Source organism: Pocillopora verrucosa, chromosome 10, assembly GCF_036669915.1.
Source record: "Pocillopora verrucosa isolate sample1 chromosome 10, ASM3666991v2, whole genome shotgun sequence".
NCBI lineage: Eukaryota > Metazoa > Cnidaria > Anthozoa > Scleractinia > Pocilloporidae > Pocillopora > Pocillopora verrucosa.
Genome location: NC_089321.1, coordinates 1,081,062 through 1,102,884, shown reverse-complemented (window position 1 = coordinate 1,102,884; position 21,823 = coordinate 1,081,062). Strand labels below are relative to the sequence as shown.

Genomic DNA, 21,823 nt, shown 5'->3' with positions numbered 1-21,823 from the left:
ACGGAAATCATTTTACATTTCTTCATTTTTGCACTTGATGCGCGCGCTTTGCTCATGCTTCATTATGATAAGCCATCTTGTATTTTTCCATGTATGTTAGTAACACGTAATCACATGATTTTTCTCGTGCAATTTGGAATAAACAAGCACTTGTTAATTTTTTCAAAGACCACAAATTGAACCCGCCCTACGGGCTCGTGCAATTTTGTTAGTTTTTAAAAAAATTTACTCGTGCTTATTTATTCCAAATTGCACTCGAAATCATGTGATTACCTATACAAATAGACCCTTATTTGTCTGATGAATTCACTTCTTTCAGCACAGAGTAATTTAATCTACCATGGAAATAGATTCTCTGTAGCTAAAGGTCAAAGAGGAAAAGACAATCTGTTTCCAGAAAAAACCTGTGTTTTATTCTCAAAAGATTTGATTCATCTACTTCATCCTCGTTGTGGTCTTGTTAGTGGTAGCACTAACATTTCAAGACTTTGTAAACAAAGAAAGTAGAAGTCGGAGGCATGTCATCTACATCAAACTGAGGCACTGTATCTTTAGATACTTTTTCCCAGCTGCGTGCTTTCTCCAGCTCTTCCATTTTTGGTTGGTAGACTTCTAGCTCACCATACCGAATGTTAAAACTCACCAGACCACCTGCGATGGAAACCAAAAGAAGAAAGAAATTTTGACTCAGCGCCCCTTAATTTAGGGAAACATTGCTGAAGTACTTCTTTCCACTTCCAGAACATCTGTTGCTTTTTTTCGTTGAGTGGGGGTGGGTTGGGGGAATGGGGGAGGAGGGCTAAAGGCAAACTTTGCTATAGATAACTTATACGATTTGCTTCTCGGCCATCAAAATTTGTATATGAAGATATTTCACTGATCGCAATTTGAGATTTTAAAAGTTACCTATCCTTTCATATACCATCTTCAAACGAGCTCAGAATTCAACCATGAACGTCACCATTTTGAATCTCTCCAAGCCGCGAGTTTCACATTCGAAACTCTAATAGATGAAAAAACTTCAATATATTCGTCTGTTCAACTTGGGGAAACGTCTCTTACCTCACCAGTGTCATTCCCAGAGCGACCACACTATGTTATGAAATGGGACTATCTAACTACTTTTAAGCTTACCAGTCCTGATCATCCGAATCATTTCAACCAAAGCTGCAGGTTTGACATGCGCAGAAGCCAGCGTACCAATGCAAATCATGGCGTCGTACTCTCCGGTTTTAACCTCAGGACTTTGCTGGTCATTTAGAGGGGCGCAGATAAATTTTTGGTAGATTTTTTTCTTCTTCGCCTCATCCAACATTTCTTGTGAAATGTCCAGAGCACACAGGTTGGTGTACCCAAGTTTGTTAAGCTCGACACCAGCCCTGCCCGTGCCAGCTCCACAATCAATGATTTTAATTTCCTCTTTCGGTTTGTCCAGGTATTTCTTAATGGCAGAGTCTAAGCATTCAGCTTGGGGCTTGTGGCAGACGATCCGTGCGTTAGAGTTTTCCTGTAAAGAAATTAATTAGCTTGCAATGGATAATACGCGAGAGAATTTTGCTCATTGCTCGCTAACTCGCAAAATATCAGCGCGTAGTATGTGTTTGAACCATCGCATAAGTTCAGGGAACATTCTTCTCTGGAGGAATATATCACTAAAGACCCCGCGGTTTGACTTATGAACAGAATTGCGAACCGCTGAACGGCGAAACTTGTGGAAGATAGAGAATTTTGTTGTTGCCCTACTTAGTAAAAAAAAAACAGTTATTTCCCTCGGTTTTACAAGTTCCAAGATCTTCAGTTTCGAAAGGTTCACCGATTCTGCGATCAGCAGTTCCATGGATAAATTAGTCATGCGCAGGCCCGTGGTATCCTCATGTATTAACCGTACCTCTTGCACTGGAATTAATGAGCAACAGCTGTACATTAACTTTTGTACAAAATTATTCTTAAGCTCGTCATATGTAAATCGCTTTAAACTTTACCAACCTTAACCACCCTTCATCATTCTTGTGTTATTTTTCTTTCCTTTTTTTGTTTTCATATCTCATTGAAATAATTTTTCTGAGTCTCCTCGAAGGAGACTCTCTAACATTAGTATTCATTTTCTCGGCGCCGATCTCTCTACATTTCCTATAGTAATACCAAGGAGAACTTTTTTGGTCGTCAGGCTTCTTATTGGTGATCATCTCCATTATTCTCATGACATGTAGATTTGAATCAAGGGGGATACTGTAAGAAGAAATTAGAAACCGTTTACTGTTTGGGGTAAAAGGGTTAAATTTGTTCTGTGCTTTGAAAAAAATAGCTCACAATATCGCTACTCAGCTCCTGGCTGTAAGGAATTACCTCATCAAACTTGCTCGCCCATTCTTTGTACACATCTTTTATCTGCTCCTCTGTTGTTGCTTCTGGAGATAAGTTTGCAAATCTACTCCCAAAATACTTTGCATAGCCAGCGACATGATCTTTTGTAGCCATTCTTAAAAAAGACATATAAATGAATAAATAATAATAATAATAATAATAATAATAATAGTTTTTTTTTAAAACTTGAGAATAATAATACTCTTTAATGAAACATTTTGAAATACTTAGTTACTTACATAATGAAATCATAAATTTTAATTCACTAAAATTCTTTTCCTACAATATAGTATAAACTTAATTAAATTAAAATCTGTCATAGGTCCCATTTCACACAGTTACTTCATTCTAATGATTACAGTCGATCGACTACAACCTGTTACTTCCTAATCCTATCCTTAACTATTTCCGAGTTCAACTTAGCTCAGGGGAAATATCATGGAAAATCATATTTAAAGATAAAAAAACAACCATCTTATATATTAAAAAATCTAAAAATATTCTCAAGGCAACGACAAACCTATTATTCGGCGCACTTTTTTGAAAGCCGTTAAAAACGTTTATTGAGCCCGCGCAACCGAAGTCGGATATAGAGCGGTTACCAAACGTTTAGCATCACGCATTTCTCTTTTCTCATTTCACCTGCTATCACAACAGATTCCAAAAACAAAAATTTAAGGACTATTTTGGAACTGCTCAAACCTCCAGGTAAGTCTTTCGCTTCCAAAGTTATTAATTTTGGTGTTGAGAATGTTCATGAGAATGTTGAAAATTTAATGTAAATTATCGCGGCTACGGCATCGTATTTCGTTTTCCCAGCGAATCGTTCTTGTACCTACTCCACCGCTGTATTGAAGCAAAGCTTTATCAGACTTCATCAGATAATTTGGTCTATAATTACCAAAGAGGTTAACTTAATAAAATTTTGGTCATAAGAGGTTCTTCCTCTTATCTAATGAATTCTGAAACTGCGATTCTTTTCACAAGATCTACAATTAAACATTCTTTCCAGAAGAACCTTCTACTTATTTGCCTGCCAGAATCCTCGTTCTTGAGAAAAATAATTCCGGATTCTTGTGGAAAGGGTTTCTGAAATTGCAATTCTGTTCGTAAGATTTGTCATTAAATATTCTTTCCAGAAGAACTCTCTGCTTCATTGCCTGCTAAAAAGAATTCTCCTACTTGAGAAAAGAATTCCTGATTCTTGTAGCAAGAGTTTTTGAAATTGCAATTCTGTGCATGAGATTTGCAATAAAAATTATATGCAGAAGAACTCTCTACTTCATTGCCTGCTGAAAAGAATTCTCGTTCTCGAGAAAAGAATTCCCGATTCTTGGGGCAAGAGCTTCTGAAATAGAGGTTCTTCTAAAGATATTCAGATGTAATGCATTCTTACCACAAGAATTCTCTCTTCTATTCAATCTTGTTTCAAGATTCTTGAAAGAATCACCATTAAAATGATTATTCTGATAAGAATTTTGGTTTTTAAGAGGAGAATATGCTATTTGGGGAATTTAGAGTGTGCCATGTGGGAAAGCGCAAATATCGATTTAATCTGTTTCGCAAACAAAGGAGTTAATCACCGACATCGGAAATCGCGATCAGGTATTCCTCGCGACTTCCCTTGGTTTGTTTTCCAATTAGCCCAGGCCGCTGCCAATCACTTCTTGCGTAAAAACCTACGAAACCTGCGAAGTGGAACTGTGGTGGCTAATGTTGCTTGCCGATATTTTCCGTTGGAAAAACGTAGAAGTCAGTAAATGTGACCGACTCTGCTCGGTAAATTTTATTGTCTGGAGCTTGGACATGTCAGGAGAGTTTCATTAACAGCTGGATTACACCCCATGTTTGAAACTATCTATAAAGACATCGCGCTTTTTCTTTGCTTCTTTTGGTCATATTTCTTCGCTTCGTGATGTTACAATAACACGGGAAATCTAACCAGATTTATGATCGCCGATCATTCGGCGAATATGAGCTTTCTGTGGGTTCTTAATTTAATTATTTTAAAACAATCAGGTTTTTAAAAACGAACTGGGATGTCCACGTGCTATTCACAATCTTACCCCTCCCCAACTCGCTATTTTTTGCGGCGATGTCCACGATGTCCATGTGAAAAAAATTTGATGTCCACGTGCAATCCGTATCTTGAAAATTTTTTTTTTCTTTAATTATTTTTTATTATTTTAGTTAAAATCGGTTTAATTTTTCTTCATTAATTAGAAAAAAAGAAAAAAATGGGAAAAAAGGTACCCTCGACACTGTACCCTCGCCATCGACATGAAACCCTCGACCCTCTACCCTCGACAAAAAGACAGACTCCATTAGATGCCGATATCTAAACAATCAATCAGAATATCAAAAGCCCGACACACTTTGTTCTGTGCAGACATTTTGCTCGTACTGCGGCATCCGATACCCGATATATTCAATAGAAGAATTTTCGGTCGTTTCACGCCTTACTGGCTCCTGAAACTTCCTGAAAAGACAAGTCGCTTAACTTATATTTTCATCGTTACCTGCAGTTATTAATTAAGCTTTCTTCTGATATATAGTTTGCTCGGATTTTATTGCAACTAACGCGCGTACGAATTTTTTCCCGAAGGACACCCACGAAGGTGGGAAGTAACCTTTAACCCTATTTCAAAATTTTACCTCGTAGGAATGCGATAAAATTATCTTGTCCATTGTGTCAGGGTTTGGGATAATGTTTCATGCGCAAGTTGTTTTGGTTCAGTCATCGATACTCACGCACCGGAAATGCCTTCTAAGCCGGTCAAGTTATTGAACCCGATTTATATGGTCTTAAATAACCCTTCAAGTCAAGTCAAGTTATTGAACCCGATTTATATGGTCTTAAATAACCCTGGGGAATATACTTTAGTTCTGGACAAATCCTGTCGTATAAGTTGGAGGATAATTAAACATGTTATCGTCTCCGATTTCGCTTGAATACAAGAAAGAACAGATTGTATCAACTGTATACAGGTTCTATCTCTGATCGAGAAATTGTCAGATGGAGTGGATTCTTAAATCTACCATTTGATGACAAAGACTCCATTATGGCAGATAAAGGTTCATAGTTTAGGATTTGTTGCCTTTGGAAGTCAGTTTAAATTTGCCACCCTTTCTTGGAGCATCTACTCAGATGGCTGTAGAAGATGTGGTAAAAACACAGGAAATTGCAAGTTTACAGATACACGTTGAACCTGCCTTTAACAAGATTAAGAATTTTCGCATCTGGGACAGAGTTGTTCCACTACATCAAATGGGAATTATAAACCAGATGTGGGCAGTGTGTGCATTCTGTTGTAATGCACAAACTAACATAACATCAATGTGAATATCACATTCGTGTGGGGCATGAATGAATTACTTAACCCATAAATTGCCTACAAATCTCTTCTCTCCCGAGATTGTAAGGGGCTACAAATTGGGTATTAAGATAAAGACAACATTTTCCCCTCTGTTCTGACTATTTATTGTAAGGGTTACATCATAATTGAGTGACTTCTTTTCTGTCTGTAAAGACCATGTTGTCTTTGTTGTGTTTAAATTACCTTTGGTGCAAAATGTTTAAACCAGTTTGGTTTTAATTTTCCTTTGTATTCTTTAGCATACTTTGAAACAAAGCAGATTAAAAATCAAACTGGTTGGACAAATTTTAACCCACTACAAATTAAAACTACAAACCAGTAAGAATTTATTCATGTAAGGTTTTAATTCCCAGTCAACTAGTAAATTCACGACAATTAAGGGATCAATATTTGTTTCTGGGCAACCGAGCTCGAAATAGGTGACTCGAGCTCGAAAGCCTATCCGAGCTCGAGTCACAACTCGACTAGAAGGATCCTGAGCAACCGAGCTCGACATAAGTGACAGTGACTCGAGCTTAATGTCTTTCTTTCATGTGTACCACTTAACAAATTCAATTGTGTTGGTTATTTGCTTCCCTAGTGGCATTAGGGAGACTGGACAGGGTGGAGGAGGTACTTCTATGTGAGAGGGAACTTTACCAAAACTATGCTGTGCTAGAGTCCTTACCTGTCTTCTTAAATCTCACCTTTGAAGAGGCTAGTATTGAATATTATAGCTCCACTATACATGGAAATCTGTGTCTAACTAGTGTGCTAAACATATGCGAAAAATGCAAAGATATGTGTGGAAGGTTCCATACATGTACATTTTTGTCCACTTCCTTTGCATGTGGCTACAAAAAAGTGCTACACCATAACTACAAAACCTAGTGTGCATGTTAGAGTTGCGACTAATGTGGTTATAGGGGCTCCCTACTCTAAGCATACAAGGTATTTGAGTGAAACTACATAAAGCTCTACGTAATGCTTCAATTTCCCTTTCACTGAGGGAGGGAAAAGAAGAAATAGGACTTAAATTTTAGTGATTTGGCTTTCAACAGGTTTCCATTAAGCTCCTACCCAATCAAAACACCCCAAAGAATACCCAAAAATAAATTGTCCAGCAACAACCCCTTCCTCTGCATTCTTAATAGCATTTGCAACAAGGACCACTATCATTACAAAGAAATTTCAAATCAAACTCTCCTTCCAAACACATTTCAATTCTGTTAAAGAACTGGAAAAGTAGATTTCTCTGAAAAAACCAAATTTTCCTCAATTAAATGCTTCTCTTGCTTGCTTTTTTGCAGATATGCTACCAGGCAAAGAGAGATTTTAAAATGTTTACACTAATTATCATAAAACTGGGCGATAATTTTGATCCTGTGCAAAGGTTAGCTGCTTGCTGTTTGTTGTTTTAAAATTAGGATCTTGTGCCTGTACAGCTACAGTGTAGTTATTAAGACAGCATTACCTTGAAGTTCAAATTTCATTGCCTAGTACTAGAAATTCAAATAAAGGCTAAGGGATTCCTGGTCAGAAACTGAGACAGGTCATATATCAGCCATTTCCAGAAGTCATAGCATTATGTTACTAAACATGACATGACACAACACTCCAACAACTAGAGTATGCACATGTTTTACAATTTTCCAACTTATATCAAATTCCATACTCAGGTTATCAAAGTGAGAATAATTCCCATTTGTCAACAAATCCTTAAAAGTAATCAGTTTTGTTTCTATTTTTAACTATCTGCAGAATTTGTAGCATGCTCCAAACATTATCAGTTGATCTGTACTACTGGATGGCATGTATGGAGAGTGCAAGTGGGAGAAGAGGTAAATCAATTATCCCAAAGCTGATTCTTGGTATAGATGGTGTACACTGAAGAGAATTAAGCAGTATAGCAATTCAAGAAGAAAGCCAGAAAAATTCTCCGTTTAGTCAGCTTTCATCTGATCATTGTCCATACATTTACACACAAACATGATAAAAGTATGACAGGTAAAAAAGGTTCCCTTCAGTAATTATAGACCTTACAGATAATGGATGCCCTCTGCAGCACTCAGCTGCACATAACTACATTGTGTTTTACTGGAAAGTTGTCATCGTTAAAACATTTTAAAATTGGATACTATGGTAAATGTAATAAAATAGAACTTACAATAATGATATACTGTAAAAAGAGTTGGTGTTGTTCATTGTGGCGAGTATACTATGTTTTGATATATTATCACCAACAACTTCACTCAAAGATTTACCATTCAAAGCTGATTAAAAAATTTTTCTCTCAAGTTATTTATTGTTCAAGTAGTTTACATCAATTGCAGATGGATACTACTATTTTATCATAGAGAGTTTCGTAAAAATCTTTCTTTTTTCAGTGATATCAAAGTTTGGCCTAAATAATGACGAGAGTCAGATTTTTTTCCTGGCACCAACCTCTGGCAGGCCAGTCCTGGTTGAACGTTTTTCAGGTAGGTTTTCATATTTAAGAGTAACCTTCATACATACATTATTTACCATTTTCTGTAATCTGCACTTTTCAAACATACACAGTACAGCACTTACCCTTTCAATCATGCAATCACAATGAAAATACAATATGCACTTGACAGAAGGATGAAAATGATACACAAGATATTGGCAAGGAAAAAGAGGAAACATCTTTTGCAGTAGTTGAGATTACCTTCCTTGCCAACACCAAAAGTTGCAATGTTGAAAGACACTCTTCCTTGAAAGTTCATAACTTGTTTTGTTTAGGCCAGACCCTTGCCAACATCAACATGGGTGACATTGAAGATTGCATTCAGCAGGGCCAATTGGCCCTTCTGAATTTAAAGAAGAAATGGTAAGATAATCAGCTCAACAAAATTCCTTTATTATTAATCCCATAAAGTAGACACTTGTCATGACTCATATACGAGTCATAGAGAACCATATTAAATCAAACAGTGGCCCAAATTTGCTTGTAGCACCTAACTTACTTTCAGAAAAAACATGCTACATGTACCACTTTTACAGTCCAGGTTTCAAAGTGTACCTAACTGAGGCAAATTGTTCTATATTTTTCTGTCAGCAATAAAAAGGAGGATCAAACCACTAAGATGGATATGGAGGTGAATAGTATAATATTACATACCTCTAAAATGTCTCTAACATATCCTTACAATATGTTGCGTTCCACTAAAGCCAATTCATAAAGTTTTGACATTGATGAATGATAAAAGTATAAGTTTATGTCAACAGAAAAACCAGGCCAATGAACATAGAGAAGTATGTCCTGGAGTATTCATCAAATATTTAATGTCATGCTAGTGTCTTTGGTGATGAGTAGGAGCAAAACTTTTCATTTTTTAAAAACAATAATTTCCAATATTGCCTACATACTACAAGACCAACCAGGAGATAAAAGAAAGAAAAAAATCTTTCTATAACATTAGGTAAAAAGTTTACATCACTATGAATAGAGAATATTGGAATCAAAAGAACGACTCCATAGATAGCTCCAGCAATGCTTGTAAAGGTAACCTCTCAAAATTACTAGATAATTGCTGCAGTTATTTTCTGGCCGACAGACCTCTTTGGTGTTTTAATTCCCCCTCCTCTCTACTTGGAATGAAGTCAACGAAGTTCAGCAGAACAAAACATAAGAAATGTTTTTCCCTTTTAATTTCATAGTTAAGAGAGGTAAGGGGTCAGCGGGTACTGCCTGAGGACAAAGAGGGCATTACAATAATCCTACGGTATGGCAGTACCCGACTGAAACGCAAATTCAAAGCAACTGCTCTTTTCCAGGTATTTACAGTAACTTGTGTATGAGTGGTTAATATGAATACATTTATGATCAATTATTGGAATGATAAACACAATGTTTCCATCTCTCTCTTCTAGGGATTTAAAATAATACATTTTATTCAAGATATTTAGATATTTTATATATGTACATGGTCACTTACTTAGATATAGTAATCTCCTCTTTTCATTGACAAATACTTCCTGATCAGAGGAAACAAAACTGAATTATATTGATTTACAGTTTAACTGAATATTTGAAGTACCCTCAATACATGACAAGAAAAAAGCTGCTCCAGACCCCTAATTCTAGTTTAAAAGGCAACCCACTTTCCAAATGAAAGGAGCACCCGCCCACTGCATGCTATTTTGTATTTTTCCTAGTTACAATTCGCATTAGAGACATTTTTGAAAGAACTTTATCTCTTAACAGGAGGTGTATGACTGGGCAGGGTCACAACAGAATATGCCCCTAAATTTTACTCTGCAGAGACAAAAGCACGTGGTCAAACACCAAGATCCCCTTCTGGGCAAGGAGGTGCTAGATATCTGCGAGAGGGTACGTACATAAACTTGTATCTATTATACTGATTTTTTCTTACACAACAAGAGTCCCAGTCGGGTTCAAATTTTCCCCTCTTTGTTACTGAAATAACATCATAAGACAATAAAATATTATTGCAGCCGCCAAAACCTTTAAGAAAAATAAATAAACCCGTTGATTTAATTAAGTTCTTTAATTTTACTTCAGTTAAAACAACGTACCTTGTCTTTTTCGATTTATCAGAGTAAAAAATTCCGAAATTCTTGATTGGTGCTGGGCGATCTTACGCCTCTTTCCACGGTACAGAACCGTCACGAAGTTATTTATCAAACGTTTCAAAGGCTGTTAGCGTCCGTAAAGACACAACAAAACTCCAGTAATGGCCACTACTGTTATTGTAGCTGTGAAAAGCAGTTATCTTTCATCTTCTTTGTCATGTATACGGCACAACGCATATCTTACTTCATATATTCCACACATTATGTAACATGGCTCGACAACTTCGAGATGCTTTGCAACTTCACGAGAAAAGAAGAAAATTTGGGCATGAGCAATCTGAGGAAACGAACGTTTTACTTAGGAATAATATGTATTCTCCGCAATTTCAATTACAGTACACGATATTCAATTAGTGCCTATACTTCAAATGGTGTTTTGCTAGATGGTTTAATAGACGAAACAATCATTTCAGCAGTAACATATCAATTACATCTTCACAAATCTATTTAGGATCCAGAGGAAGCCAAGGCTCTCCTAGATGACCAGGTAGGGAATCTTTTTTGGTTTTACACTGTGTTCTCAATTAAGAGCTTAGTTTGGAATTTATTATTAATTACATGCTGGAACAAGATAAGCATTACCTGACTGCATTTAAGGGCTTAGGTTGGAATTTATTATTGATTACATGCTGGAACAAGATAAGCATCACCTGACAACATTTAAATAAATCCTCACAATTAAAAATTGATTTGTCATTTTCTCCTGGAAAGGGAAATCTTGCAAATCCAACAACTTAGGCAGACAAACAAAATCTTACACTTGACAAATGACTATTGTTTCTCTCCTAAACCACAACACACTCAAGGGAGACTGACAAGGCCGGTTTCCCGACCAGGGATAATGCCTTACTGCCACGACACTTGTTGGGGGATAGGGACAAGACTATTCTCCTGACCAGGGATGAGGCCTTAGTGCCGTGACACTTGGGGGAGACTGACAAGACCGTTCTTCTCCTGACCAGGGACGAGGCCTCAGTGCCGCGACACTTGGGGGAGATGGACAAGACTGTTCTCCTGACCAGGAACGAGGCCTTAGTGCCGCGACACTTGGGGGAGACTGACTGGACTGTTCTTCTCCTGACCAGGGACGAGGCCTCAGTGCCGCGACACTTGGGGGAGATGGACAATACTGTTCTCCTGACCAGGGACGAGGCCTTAGTGCCGCGACACTTGGGGGAGACTGACTGGACTGTTCTTCTCCTGACCAGGGACAAGGCCTTTGTGCAGTGACACTTGGGGGAGACTGACAATACTGTTCTCCTGACCAGGGACGAGGCCTCAGTGCCGCGACACTTGGGGGAGATGGACAAGACTGTTCTCCTGACCAGGGACGAGGCCTTAGTGCCGCGACACTTGGAGGAGATGGACAATACTGTTCTCCTGACCAGGGACGAGGCCTCAGTGCCGCGACACTTGGGGGAGATTGACAATACTGTTCTCCTGACCAGGGACGAGGCCTTAGTGCCGCGACACTTGGGGGAGACTGACAAGACTGTTCTTCTCCTGACCAGGGACGAGGCCCTAGTGCCGCGACACTTGGGGGAGATGGACGAGACTGTTCTCCTGACCAGGGACGAGGCCTTAGTGCCGCGACACTTGGGGGAGATTGACAAGACTGTTCTCCTGACCAGGGACAAGGCCTTAGTGCCGCGACACTTGGGGGAGATTGACAAGACTGTTCTCCTGACCAGGGACGAGGCCTTAGTGCCGCGACACTTGGGGGAGATGGACAAGACTGTTCTCTTGACCAGGGATGAGGCCTTAGTGCCGTAACACCTGGGTGAGACTGACAAAGACTGTTTCACTCCTGACTATAAGATTGGCAAGAATGTTCCCCCTTCTGGTGAATGAATAGGCTCTTGTAGAGACAAGACAATCAGAGAGTTTGCCCAGACTTTTCCCCTTTGACAGGGAAAAGGCTCACAGGGAAATTCTCTTTTAGTTATTGAATTTCATTAATTCCTTCAACGCAATTATTATCAAGTGCTCCCAGAGATACTTGAATGAGCTGCATGGTAGGTATGAAAATTTAAGAAGAAAGGGATTTATTAAGTATGTTTGTTTTGAGTGGCAGGGAATTCCCCTAGAGTAATTTTGATACACCATTCCCTATGGAAGATGACACATTGGCATTGACTTGCGTAACACTGTTATAAAAGCTAACAATAACATTAACATTAACATGCAAGACAATGCAAATGGTATCTACTCTAGTGGAAATGTTTGAGGGAGGTATGCTGTACAGATGAATTTGCTTATAAGCTGAATTATTCATCACCATGTTATCCATTTTGTGCAGCATACTTCCCTTCCCTTCATTTCTTTGCAGGTTTGCTTCAAGGGAAATGTGCCACTAGGCAAACAGGAAATCCTGCAAACGACAGTCGAGGGTAAGAATTGTCTTTATGAGGTTTATGGTAGGTTTTCTAGCAAAACTTGTGAACAAAATTATTATCTTAGAAGACTTAAAATGCTCTTTATTGCATCACCTCAATAATGACGTGGTGGTAAAATCCATTACCAATGCCTGAGTTGATTGTTAAAGGGATTAAACCATCATCACTTTTACTGACAGATGAAGACCACCAAGACCATTATAAAAAGGAAAGAAGAATGGAAAACAGAAGAAAAAAGGAAAGGAAAGAGAAAAGAGAAAAGAAGAAGCAAAAGAGCGAAGAGAAAAAAGACGCAAGAGTAGATAAAGATGGAGAATGTAGAAGAGAAGATGCCAGCATGGAAGGTGAGGAAGGAGAAAAGGTAGAAAAAGAAGAAATAAAGGAAATCAATGCCAAAGGGGAAAAGAAAAAAAGGGAAAAAAGAACTGGCTGCCAAAGGAAGAAGTTGAAGAAGTAGTCAGATGTTGGATAATGTAAGGATATTATGGGGAGAAGTTACTTCTTAATCACTTATAGATGTTAAAGGGTGAAAAATATTAATGGAAGTTTTTAAACTAGTTTGTAATTTAATTACGTGAATGTTTGTTATTCATTAAGTATTTAGTGGTTATGATTACTCAGTAAGTAATCATGCATGTTTATAAATTTGAGTATTCTTGTTACCTATTTGTTGGATAACATAAGGATTTTATGGGAAGAAGTTGTTAACCTTTTAACTGCCACGAGTGACCCAGACAGAATTTCTCCCTACAATATTAATACAATATCAACCAGATAAGTGAAGAGACCAAAGAAGAATATCAATTTTGGGTTAATTAGTTGATCAATACTAAATTCTCTGACCTAACATCATAAGAATTGTATGGTTGATAGTAAGGAGAATTAAAAATTCAATCTGGGAGTTAAAGGGTTAATCACTTCTAGGAGTCAAAGGGTGAAAAAATGAATGCAAGTTTTTAAACTAGTTTGTTGTTTAATTATGTTAATGTTTGTTATTCATTAAGTATTTAGTGGTTATAATTACTCACTAAGTAATCATGCATGTTTATAAATTTTGATCAAAGAAAAATATAAATTATTGTTGTTGTGCTGTATCACATTCAACAGATGTAGGGCAGTTGTTAATTAAAAGTTAACTCTCAATCTTTTGAAACTGTTTCTTAATTGTCCCCTCAAGCTGCTACACAATTCCTTGTAGATAGCTTATGCAAATTGGGTATTGGATCAAGATGACAATTTCTACCTGATAAACATGAGTATTCTCATTACCTATTTGTTGGATAATGTAAGGATATTCTGGGGAGAAGTTTCATGTTTATCCCTTCTAGGGGTTAGAGGGTTAAAAAATTAATGCAAGTGTTTAAAATAGTTTGTATTCTATTTATGTTCATGTTTTTTTATCCATTAAGTATTTAGTGGTTATGATTAATCAGCTGGTAATCATGCGTATTTATCAATTATGAATTTTAATAAATTTTGCAAATAGCATGTGCACTTTACAATGGCATGTTGAAAGTTATCTTTAAATATGTGGTAGAAAGGGAACGTCAAAGGAGGAGAGCATTTTGTTAGACACTAACATACACCTGTTTCAACAATAAAATGAATGTCCCATCCCTTACCATATCTCTTTTAAATATTCTGGATTATTCTCATATTAACGGGGAAGGGGCTGAGGGGAAGAGAGGTTAAGACCCAAAAAAGTTGCGTCATCATCTGGTCACGAAGTTTCGTAATTTTCGGTAGTTTAGCAGCCACGAAATAAGAAAGAATAGAGAACCCATTTATGGGCGATACACAAGTGTAAGAAAGCGTTCTTAGCTAGTTCCTGCATTACAATGAGCTCGATAACGGTGTCGTAAGAAAACTGATACCGAATAGTTAACATTTCAATTTTTACATTCGCCTGCTTCCTTAAGGGATCAATATTTGTTTCTGAGCAACCGAGCTCGATATAAGTGACTCGAGCTCGAAAGCCTACCCGAGCTCGAGTCACAATCTTTGTAATCGAGTTCGATTTGGTAATCGCGCTCGAATCAAATCGAGCTCGTGTCCGACCGAGCTGAACGAGCTCGGGTAGGCTTTCGAGCTCGAGTCACTTATGTCGAGCTCGGTTGCTCAGGATCCTTCTAGTCGAGTTGTGACTCGAGCTCGGATAGGCTTTCGAGCTCGAGTCACCTATTTCGAGCTCGGTTGCCCAGAAACAAATATTGATCCCAATTAAGAATATTTGAATGTAGAAGCATGGTATTACCAATTCTGTTGAAAAAACCAGAGATGTCATAACAAAATAGCTTTTGCAGGAAAACTGTAGGTTGTTCACAAGACTTCACAATCACTGTTGTTATTTGCCAGACAATTTCAATTGAAAAGCTTTCCATAAGCAACTTAATAAAATGTTCAAAGTAATTAGAAAGCAGTTTCTGCCCTTGTTCGACCCAGAAATCAGGGTCATATGTAGTCATGCACTCGCTTCACCGCGTCTCTACAACATTTAAGCTAAAATTTAATCTCTGAGATTTTTAACTCCTCAGGTTTCCTTCCAAGAAGAGAAGCGCCAGGTATATCGTTTTCCGTAAGAAATGTCGGATTTGAAATATTCGAACTACTCGCCTTAACAAACGAATAGGGACGCGACGCGATAGTGTGGCCTTTCTGACCCCGTTTTCATGCAACTCGATCCTGGACTCACGCGATGTCCGCCATTATGAAAGTCGTGTATTGGCGTGAAATTACAGCAAAAACAGCAAACACTGTATCTAGCACGAAACCGCTACGTAGGTTGATCATGTAAATTCTTTAGGTCGAGAAGGGTCCAAACGTCCAACATCAGGAAATTGAACCGCCTGATCACAAATGTATGCTGTCGAGGACCTTGCTTTGTTCTTAGTATTTCTAATAAATCCTCAAGTATTCTCATTAAACAGGCTTACAAGAGGATTTCTGTAGGAATTCGGCATCATTTCCACCGGTCTGAGACAGATTTTGTGAGAGGAGATAACAAAGTGATTTTTTGTTAAGCCCAATAAGATTCGAATATTTCGTCAACAAGGAAATGAGCACCATTTTTGGAATCGCTTGCCATTTGATAGAGGAGATCTCAAGCAGTGTAAAAGAATCCTTAACTGGCTAATTTTTGCAGAGCGAACGAAATCTTTTATTTAGATCTCATCGGGCCGCCACAAAAAAAAAAAACCTACCTAATCAATCGGTCCTTCATTGTCTGAAACATTCCACCCGCCTGCTACTCTTGATTCTGTGACAACTCGCTTTTCCCTTTTCTAGAACTTGTACCTTATATCTCAGTCGATCAATCTTATCGGAAACTTGAATTTATTTCCATAACAAGGCAACAACATGGAAGTAAAAGGCATATTGTCCTGAAGAGAGGTAGACTTTTGCGCTTATAGCTCACCCAGTTTCCTGTTATCACGAAATTAACCCAACTTGACATAAAACGAAAAAAAAAAAAGCGTTACTAATTTCGATGTGCACATAAATTTACCAACCTGAATAGAGATGGTCTTTGCTTGACGTGCTCTCTTAATAGGCTGCTAGCAGGTCGCTCTAAGCGATGCTTATACCGCAGTCCACACAGGTCTGTTGCGTGAGTAATCGGTGCTTCTCAGTTTAACCAGATGCATCACGCGCTTTCCGTAAAAGTACTCAACTCCTGCCCTGACTCGAATTTTTGTTGCGATCTTCTTGACCTTCGCTTGGGCCGGCACATTCCTTAGGGGTACAGGGAGGGTGAATGGCGAAAAAGGGGAGGGAGATGTGTCATTTTTTTTTCGGTAGGGCTTTTGCAAGAAGCGATGATCAAAATTTAAAACTTGCCATGAAAAGTGAACTCCGATATGCTTCGACATCAATACTAAAGTTGATAACTACAGGTATAGATTTTCTTTCGGCGCTATAACACATAACTCCGAGTTTAAACGTAAACCTCTTTGACAACCATACCATAAATGTTTTATGCTATTATATATATTTTTTGTAAGTAATAACCTATTTCGTTGATAGATTTAAACCAGAGTGTCACCTTAACATACGTATCCAAACTGACATAAATAGTGCGTGTAGACCTAATTAATCATTTATTTGACACTGGAGAACAATTTTAAAATTGGATTTTCAATCGTTCGGTCATTTTACCGAAAATAGCCTCACATCTCACTTTCGAAGGGACGAGAATTCCATCAACAGCCAAAACACTATTTCTATGAATTCACTCTAAATCACTCTTTGGTTAAATTCTCTTTGAATGTCAGTTTCTTAGACTCCCCGTGAGAATATTTGTCCTTCACCCAAGAATGGACATTCATTTTTAAATTGATCATTCTTCTGCTGAGATTGACTTTGCTTGTGTGAAGAATCACATTCAAAACCACTCTTGCTGATAAAGTCTTTGTGCTCTTCTGAAATCTGAATATTCTATTGAGAAGAATCTTGTGCCTTTACTGGGTTTTGTTGCATAATTGAAAGGATTGATTTTCCTCTAAAACAGTAGAAGAATCTCATTTTGTTTAGTTTTATTCTTTAACGTACGATCAACATAACATAAAATTGACTTATATGTTCATAAAGTATGCAACAGGTTATCAAAAAACGACTATATCAACATTCACTGTATCGACAACATTCACTGTTTATCTACATTTCTCATTCTTTGTATCCTAGAATAATATCACATAATGCAAGCCGTTCTTGGTCGCTAAAAGGGGGTCATGGTCTCAGGCGTTCCTTGCGTAAACCGCAGAAACGGGATGAGAGTGCGACAACTTGTGTTATCGTGTGCTCGTTCTTCGTAAACAACATAATTTACAGAATACTGTGTTTTGTGAGGACCGCGTTGTAAAGATTCCTGGCTTATACGCTCATCTCACATACAAAATGATGTCGAGCGTTTTCGGAATAGGCCGGTCCAAGAACTCTATAGCTTGAAAGCTAGCCAAATGTGCAAAGTTCAGACTAGTTCTCACGAGATAACAAATGAGCCATGTGAGTTCAAACTACGAAAATACTGGAAAAAATGTGACAGCCGATTTAACAACAAACTATGATGCTGAGACGAACACCTCACACGCTGAAAAAATCAAGAATGTTCATGAACACAACTTAGAAGGTTGCGCTAACAACGGCAACGGATACTGACGGAAGCAACTTGAACAGTAAAAGGTTAAATATCTAAGCCTAGCTCTTCCGTGAAATCTATACTTTATAGGAAATTTATACTTTATTGAAAATCAGTAATAACATGCATAAATAAGAAGTACCCTTGCCAAACATATTTCAATATTCAACAGTCATTTGATGGAAAACAGTATATATGCAACACATGTCATTCAAAGGTCATAAAAGAAAAATTGCCAGGCTGTGAGAGATTATTCAGCGTTAATTGATTTCCGGTTGATTTTTTGCGATAAGTGACAGATGATTGAACAATAGGATCATATTATATATTTAAAATGAGAGAGACCAGAGCGTGAGACAGAGAACGGTGAGAGAGAGAGGGAGGTTAAGTTGATTTTATAAAGTAAAACGTGAAGTTTCGGAACATAGCAGATTCTTTAGTCTCATTTCCGACAAGGCTATGGTGAATAATATGTATGTGGATGAAATACTCAAAGAACTATCCTTACTAGAAAAACTAGAACAAATGCTAATAGCTCAACGAATAGTATTTGAGAAGATTGTGGTCCTGTATAGAGGACAACAGAGAAAAATTAAAGGTGCAATATGCAATGTACCTGTAGAATGTGATCAGACATATAATAAACTCCCTTGTCCACCTGACAGATCTGGTATAATAATACTTAAGCTTAAAAGAAAGTTACATTCTAGAGGACATGTTTATTTTCAAGCAAGTTCTTAACTAGTTCAAATTAAAGTACATAATCCATTGTACATAGATATACTAGTTGATATTAACAATATTGATAGCTATCTCATGGCTTTACAAAATGATGCAGACGATAATGATACACATCAACAGGCTACATCAAACAATGCAACAACAGATAGTGATGCTGCATTGGTGTATGATGCAAGAGAAACTGATAAATGAAATGGTAATGAAGAAGAAAATGATGACTCCTTGAATAAATATAGAGCCCCAGTATGCGAGACCTGCTTAGAGTCAATTATGCCAAACTATCCAGTGGTGAATGTTCAAGTAAAACGCTCGATACGAAGCCCGAGTTAACGCTCCTCGAGCGTCTAGTTTCCGTTAAAGCGAAAATTACATGGTGATAATAATGATAATAATGACCATCGCACCGAAAAATACAACATCAACTTAGTTTGAAAAAAAAGATCGCCGTGTGTAGCACGGTGCGGCAGTAGCGTGTGGTATGATGCGACACTGTGATACTTATAATCAAATGTATAATCATGAATTAGACCTGACATCGAGTCTAACAAGGAAAAATCTGGCTTACGTTCATGGAATAGAGAAGAATGAATACCAAACAAAATTGAAAAAAAGAATAATGAATAATTCGGAAAAAAAAAACCAAGAATGATGAATATTCGAGGTCCCATTATTCAGCTTCCACCATCGATGAAGTTCCTTTCAGTTGAATCTATTGTGCTAACTCTCAAGAGAAACAGGACCGGTGTCAAGCGCTTGGGTTGCGCGAGCTCAATCAACGTTTTTAATGGCTTCCGAAAAAGAGCGCCGAATATTAGGTTGTCGTTGCCTTAGCTTGATTCGATTTCATATGAGGAAGGAGATTTCAGCGGCCAATACTGCCTTCCGCTCCAAGGTCAACTTGTACGTTAGGAGGGCACTCAAATTTGAGTTCATATGGAGGGATTCAATAGGAATATTCGGAGTGTCAGGTGGGGTTTTTGGTACAATAATCCAATGTCAAACGATCGACGGAAGATTTTATCAATATCTGCTTGATCGGACTTAACCTTCATCGGAAACATGCTATTAACAAAGCTGTTAGAAGGAAGTGCTCTTCAGTAACTGATCTTCAAGAACTGATTGAACTCTGTTCATACTGTACTGATTGCAGCACTGACAAATTTAATTTCAGTTACAGAGCTCGAGGTTGGGATAAATTACAACTGAATGGGGCCGAATTATGTACTTGAAGGCTTCAATTTGCAACAAAATTAAGCTCTTGTTGTATGGCTCATAATTGAGCATTCCCCATCCCCTTTCAGTTATGTTTCTGAGCAGAGAGGCACTGGCATGGATTGCTCAGCTAGAGAAGGGATCATAGGAAAGGACTAGGGGTTGCAATTGGGTATTGTAATGTATGACAATGAGTTTGAAACAAAGGAAGATAACATTTGAACCAAGGATAACATTGAACCACAACGTATACATCAAATTATCAATGGACAACTACATCAGCATTCACTATTAGTGACAACTCTTAATTTTTAGCTACATATATCATTCTTTGCATATTAGTTATTTATATAATAAGCTCAGTTATGCACGCATTCTGATTGATTCTCACTCATGATCTATTGAAGGACAGACTATAAATGACGTCATCATTAAAACTTTTTTAAAATTTTTTATTATATAAAACAATTAGATTCCAAGTTGCTGTGCGTCTGTTCAGTAATAGATCACAGAGGACGTCAAAATGTGGTAGGAACATCGTGACACATTTTTTGTTCTTACCACATTTTGACGTCGTCTGTGATCTATTATTGAACAGACGCACGGCAATTTGGAATCTATTTGTTAAATATAACCTCGACTGGCTTACTTCACAATTCCCGCGACTTGGAAAACTGATGCTTTCTCGGTTGTTTTTCGCCGTTTTAATGCAATTCCCCTAGTACAGTAAATGGTTTGAGCCCGGGGTAACATGTAATAGTGTAGTTGGATCGTCGAGGTGAGTGTAGTCCTGAGAAGGACTATTGTCCGTTACCTGAGCGGAAGTCATCTTCAGAGTCAAGTGCTTAGTAGTCACTTGACTCTGAAGATGACTTCCGCTCAGGTTGTCGAAACGTCAGTCACCACGACCGACATTGCCCTGAAGTGAAAATGTGAACGAGGACATGTACTCTGTCGTGGGCAAAATGTGCGATTAATCAATCCACCTCCAAACTTGAAAATCATGAACACTCGAGGGATGCGAGACGCACTCGCCTTCGGCTCGTGCTTCTCTGCACTTCTCTCGTGTTCTTAAAAAATTCCCGCGTGGTTATATAACTCAACATTACATTCGGCGCGTTTTTTATTTCTTTAACATAGCATTGTTACTGACACTTTTTCCTACAATGAAAAGTTTGAATGATAACAAGTGTCAGTCCCCCCACCCCCGCCTTTGCCCCCCTCCCCGTCCTACGCCCCGGCCCCCCCCTCCTCATGCATCGCGTTTTGCAAAATTTTTATGATAAAACAGTGGAGAACCTCTTATGCTTAGGCTTGACAAAGAAACGGAACCGACTACAGCCAACGTTTAGCTCAGGTCAGCAAAGGTTTTTATTAAAATTGAAGCATAACAAAAACCGATTGTAGTACGTACAGATGTTAATTCCCAGCGTGTCCTCCGTTCGGTAGATGTCACAATAAAACTTGCATGGACACAACGCCGAATACAACAAATATGCGATTAATATTTCCGAAATCGAACGATTACTGAAATTTACACTTGGAAACGAGTAAGTCGGACCCCATCGGATTACATAAAGTACGTGAATATAACCCAGACCGTATAGGAACGAAATTGTTTCGCCAAATATATTTCTCAACTTCCGGTACAATCGGGCTGTACACGCGACTTTTTTGTAAAAGAAACCTGAAGATGCGACCTCCTGTTTGTCGATGTTACTTTGACGCGACCCCACTGGCAAACCTCTTTCCGTCTCGTCTCTAATCTTCCCGCGGGCGGGCGGGCGGAGAAACACGCGTCCTGGATTGCTGATGACTAGGACCTGCTCGCAATTAGTCTCCTTCATAGCCATTGTTTGGCCTCGTCACGCAACGTTCTCTCCCCCACCAACGCGGAAGAGAACGTTGCGTGACGAGACCAAACAACGACCGCGAAGGAGACTAGCTCGCCGGCCACCCACACTCTATAATTAACTAAGCACACCATAACAAGCTTAATA

The 21,823-nt window shown here is 38.2% G+C and overlaps 2 protein-coding genes across 4 annotated transcripts; one reads left to right on the top strand and one right to left on the bottom strand.

The window, feature by feature from the left end:
* Positions 1-402: 402 nt before the first annotated feature.
* Positions 403-16,401, bottom strand: LOC131800093 (methyltransferase-like protein 27). Of its 2 annotated transcripts, none has more exons than XM_059117775.2 (4): positions 16,246-16,401; positions 2,347-2,479; positions 1,135-1,507; positions 403-651 (listed from the first exon to the last, which is right to left on the bottom strand). In XM_059117775.2, the coding sequence occupies exons 2-4, from the start codon at positions 2,476-2,478 to the stop codon at positions 473-475; spliced, it is 684 nt and encodes a 227-aa protein (XP_058973758.1). In that variant the 5' UTR covers position 2,479; positions 16,246-16,401; the 3' UTR covers positions 403-472. The 2 variants fall into 2 exon arrangements, with proteins under 2 accessions (XP_058973758.1, XP_058973757.1); XM_059117774.2 differs by lacking the exon at positions 16,246-16,401 and adding an exon at positions 10,284-10,479.
* On the top strand, positions 5,112-14,556 carry LOC131792642 (DNA ligase 1-like). 2 transcript variants are annotated; one of them, XM_066173406.1, is made up of 12 exons: positions 5,121-5,439; positions 6,322-6,437; positions 7,031-7,113; positions 7,482-7,561; positions 8,108-8,200; positions 8,487-8,574; positions 8,803-8,842; positions 9,405-9,521; positions 9,952-10,077; positions 10,792-10,827; positions 12,670-12,730; positions 12,916-14,556. In XM_066173406.1, exons 1-12 carry the CDS (start codon positions 5,427-5,429, stop codon positions 13,191-13,193), a joined length of 1,131 nt encoding a protein of 376 aa, XP_066029503.1. In that variant the 5' UTR covers positions 5,121-5,426; the 3' UTR covers positions 13,194-14,556. The 2 variants fall into 2 exon arrangements, with proteins under 2 accessions (XP_066029504.1, XP_066029503.1); XM_066173407.1 differs by lacking the exons at positions 12,670-12,730; positions 12,916-14,556 and adding an exon at positions 11,303-12,656 and having other exon boundaries at positions 5,112-5,439.
* Positions 16,402-21,823: the final 5,422 nt, after the last annotated feature.

What these genes read in the sequence shown, in the direction of transcription:
- LOC131800093 (XM_059117775.2), bottom strand. Translation starts at nt 2,478, where the DNA reads ATGGCTACAAAAGATCATGTCGCTGGCTATGCAAAGTATTTTGGGAGT. An exon ending in GGGCGAGCAAGTTTGATGAG is followed by an intron (nt 1,508 to 2,346) that starts GTAATTCCTTAC and finishes ATTTCTTTACAG; the next exon opens with GAAAACTCTAACGCACGGAT. An exon ending in GATTCGGATGATCAGGACTG is followed by an intron (nt 652 to 1,134) that starts GTAAGCTTAAAA and finishes TTTCCATCGCAG; the next exon opens with GTGGTCTGGTGAGTTTTAAC.
- LOC131792642 (XM_066173406.1), top strand. An exon ending in TAAATCTCACCTTTGAAGAG is followed by an intron (nt 6,438 to 7,030) that starts GCTAGTATTGAA and finishes GCTTTTTTGCAG; the next exon opens with ATATGCTACCAGGCAAAGAG. An exon ending in AAGCAACTGCTCTTTTCCAG is followed by an intron (nt 9,522 to 9,951) that starts GTATTTACAGTA and finishes ATCTCTTAACAG; the next exon opens with GAGGTGTATGACTGGGCAGG.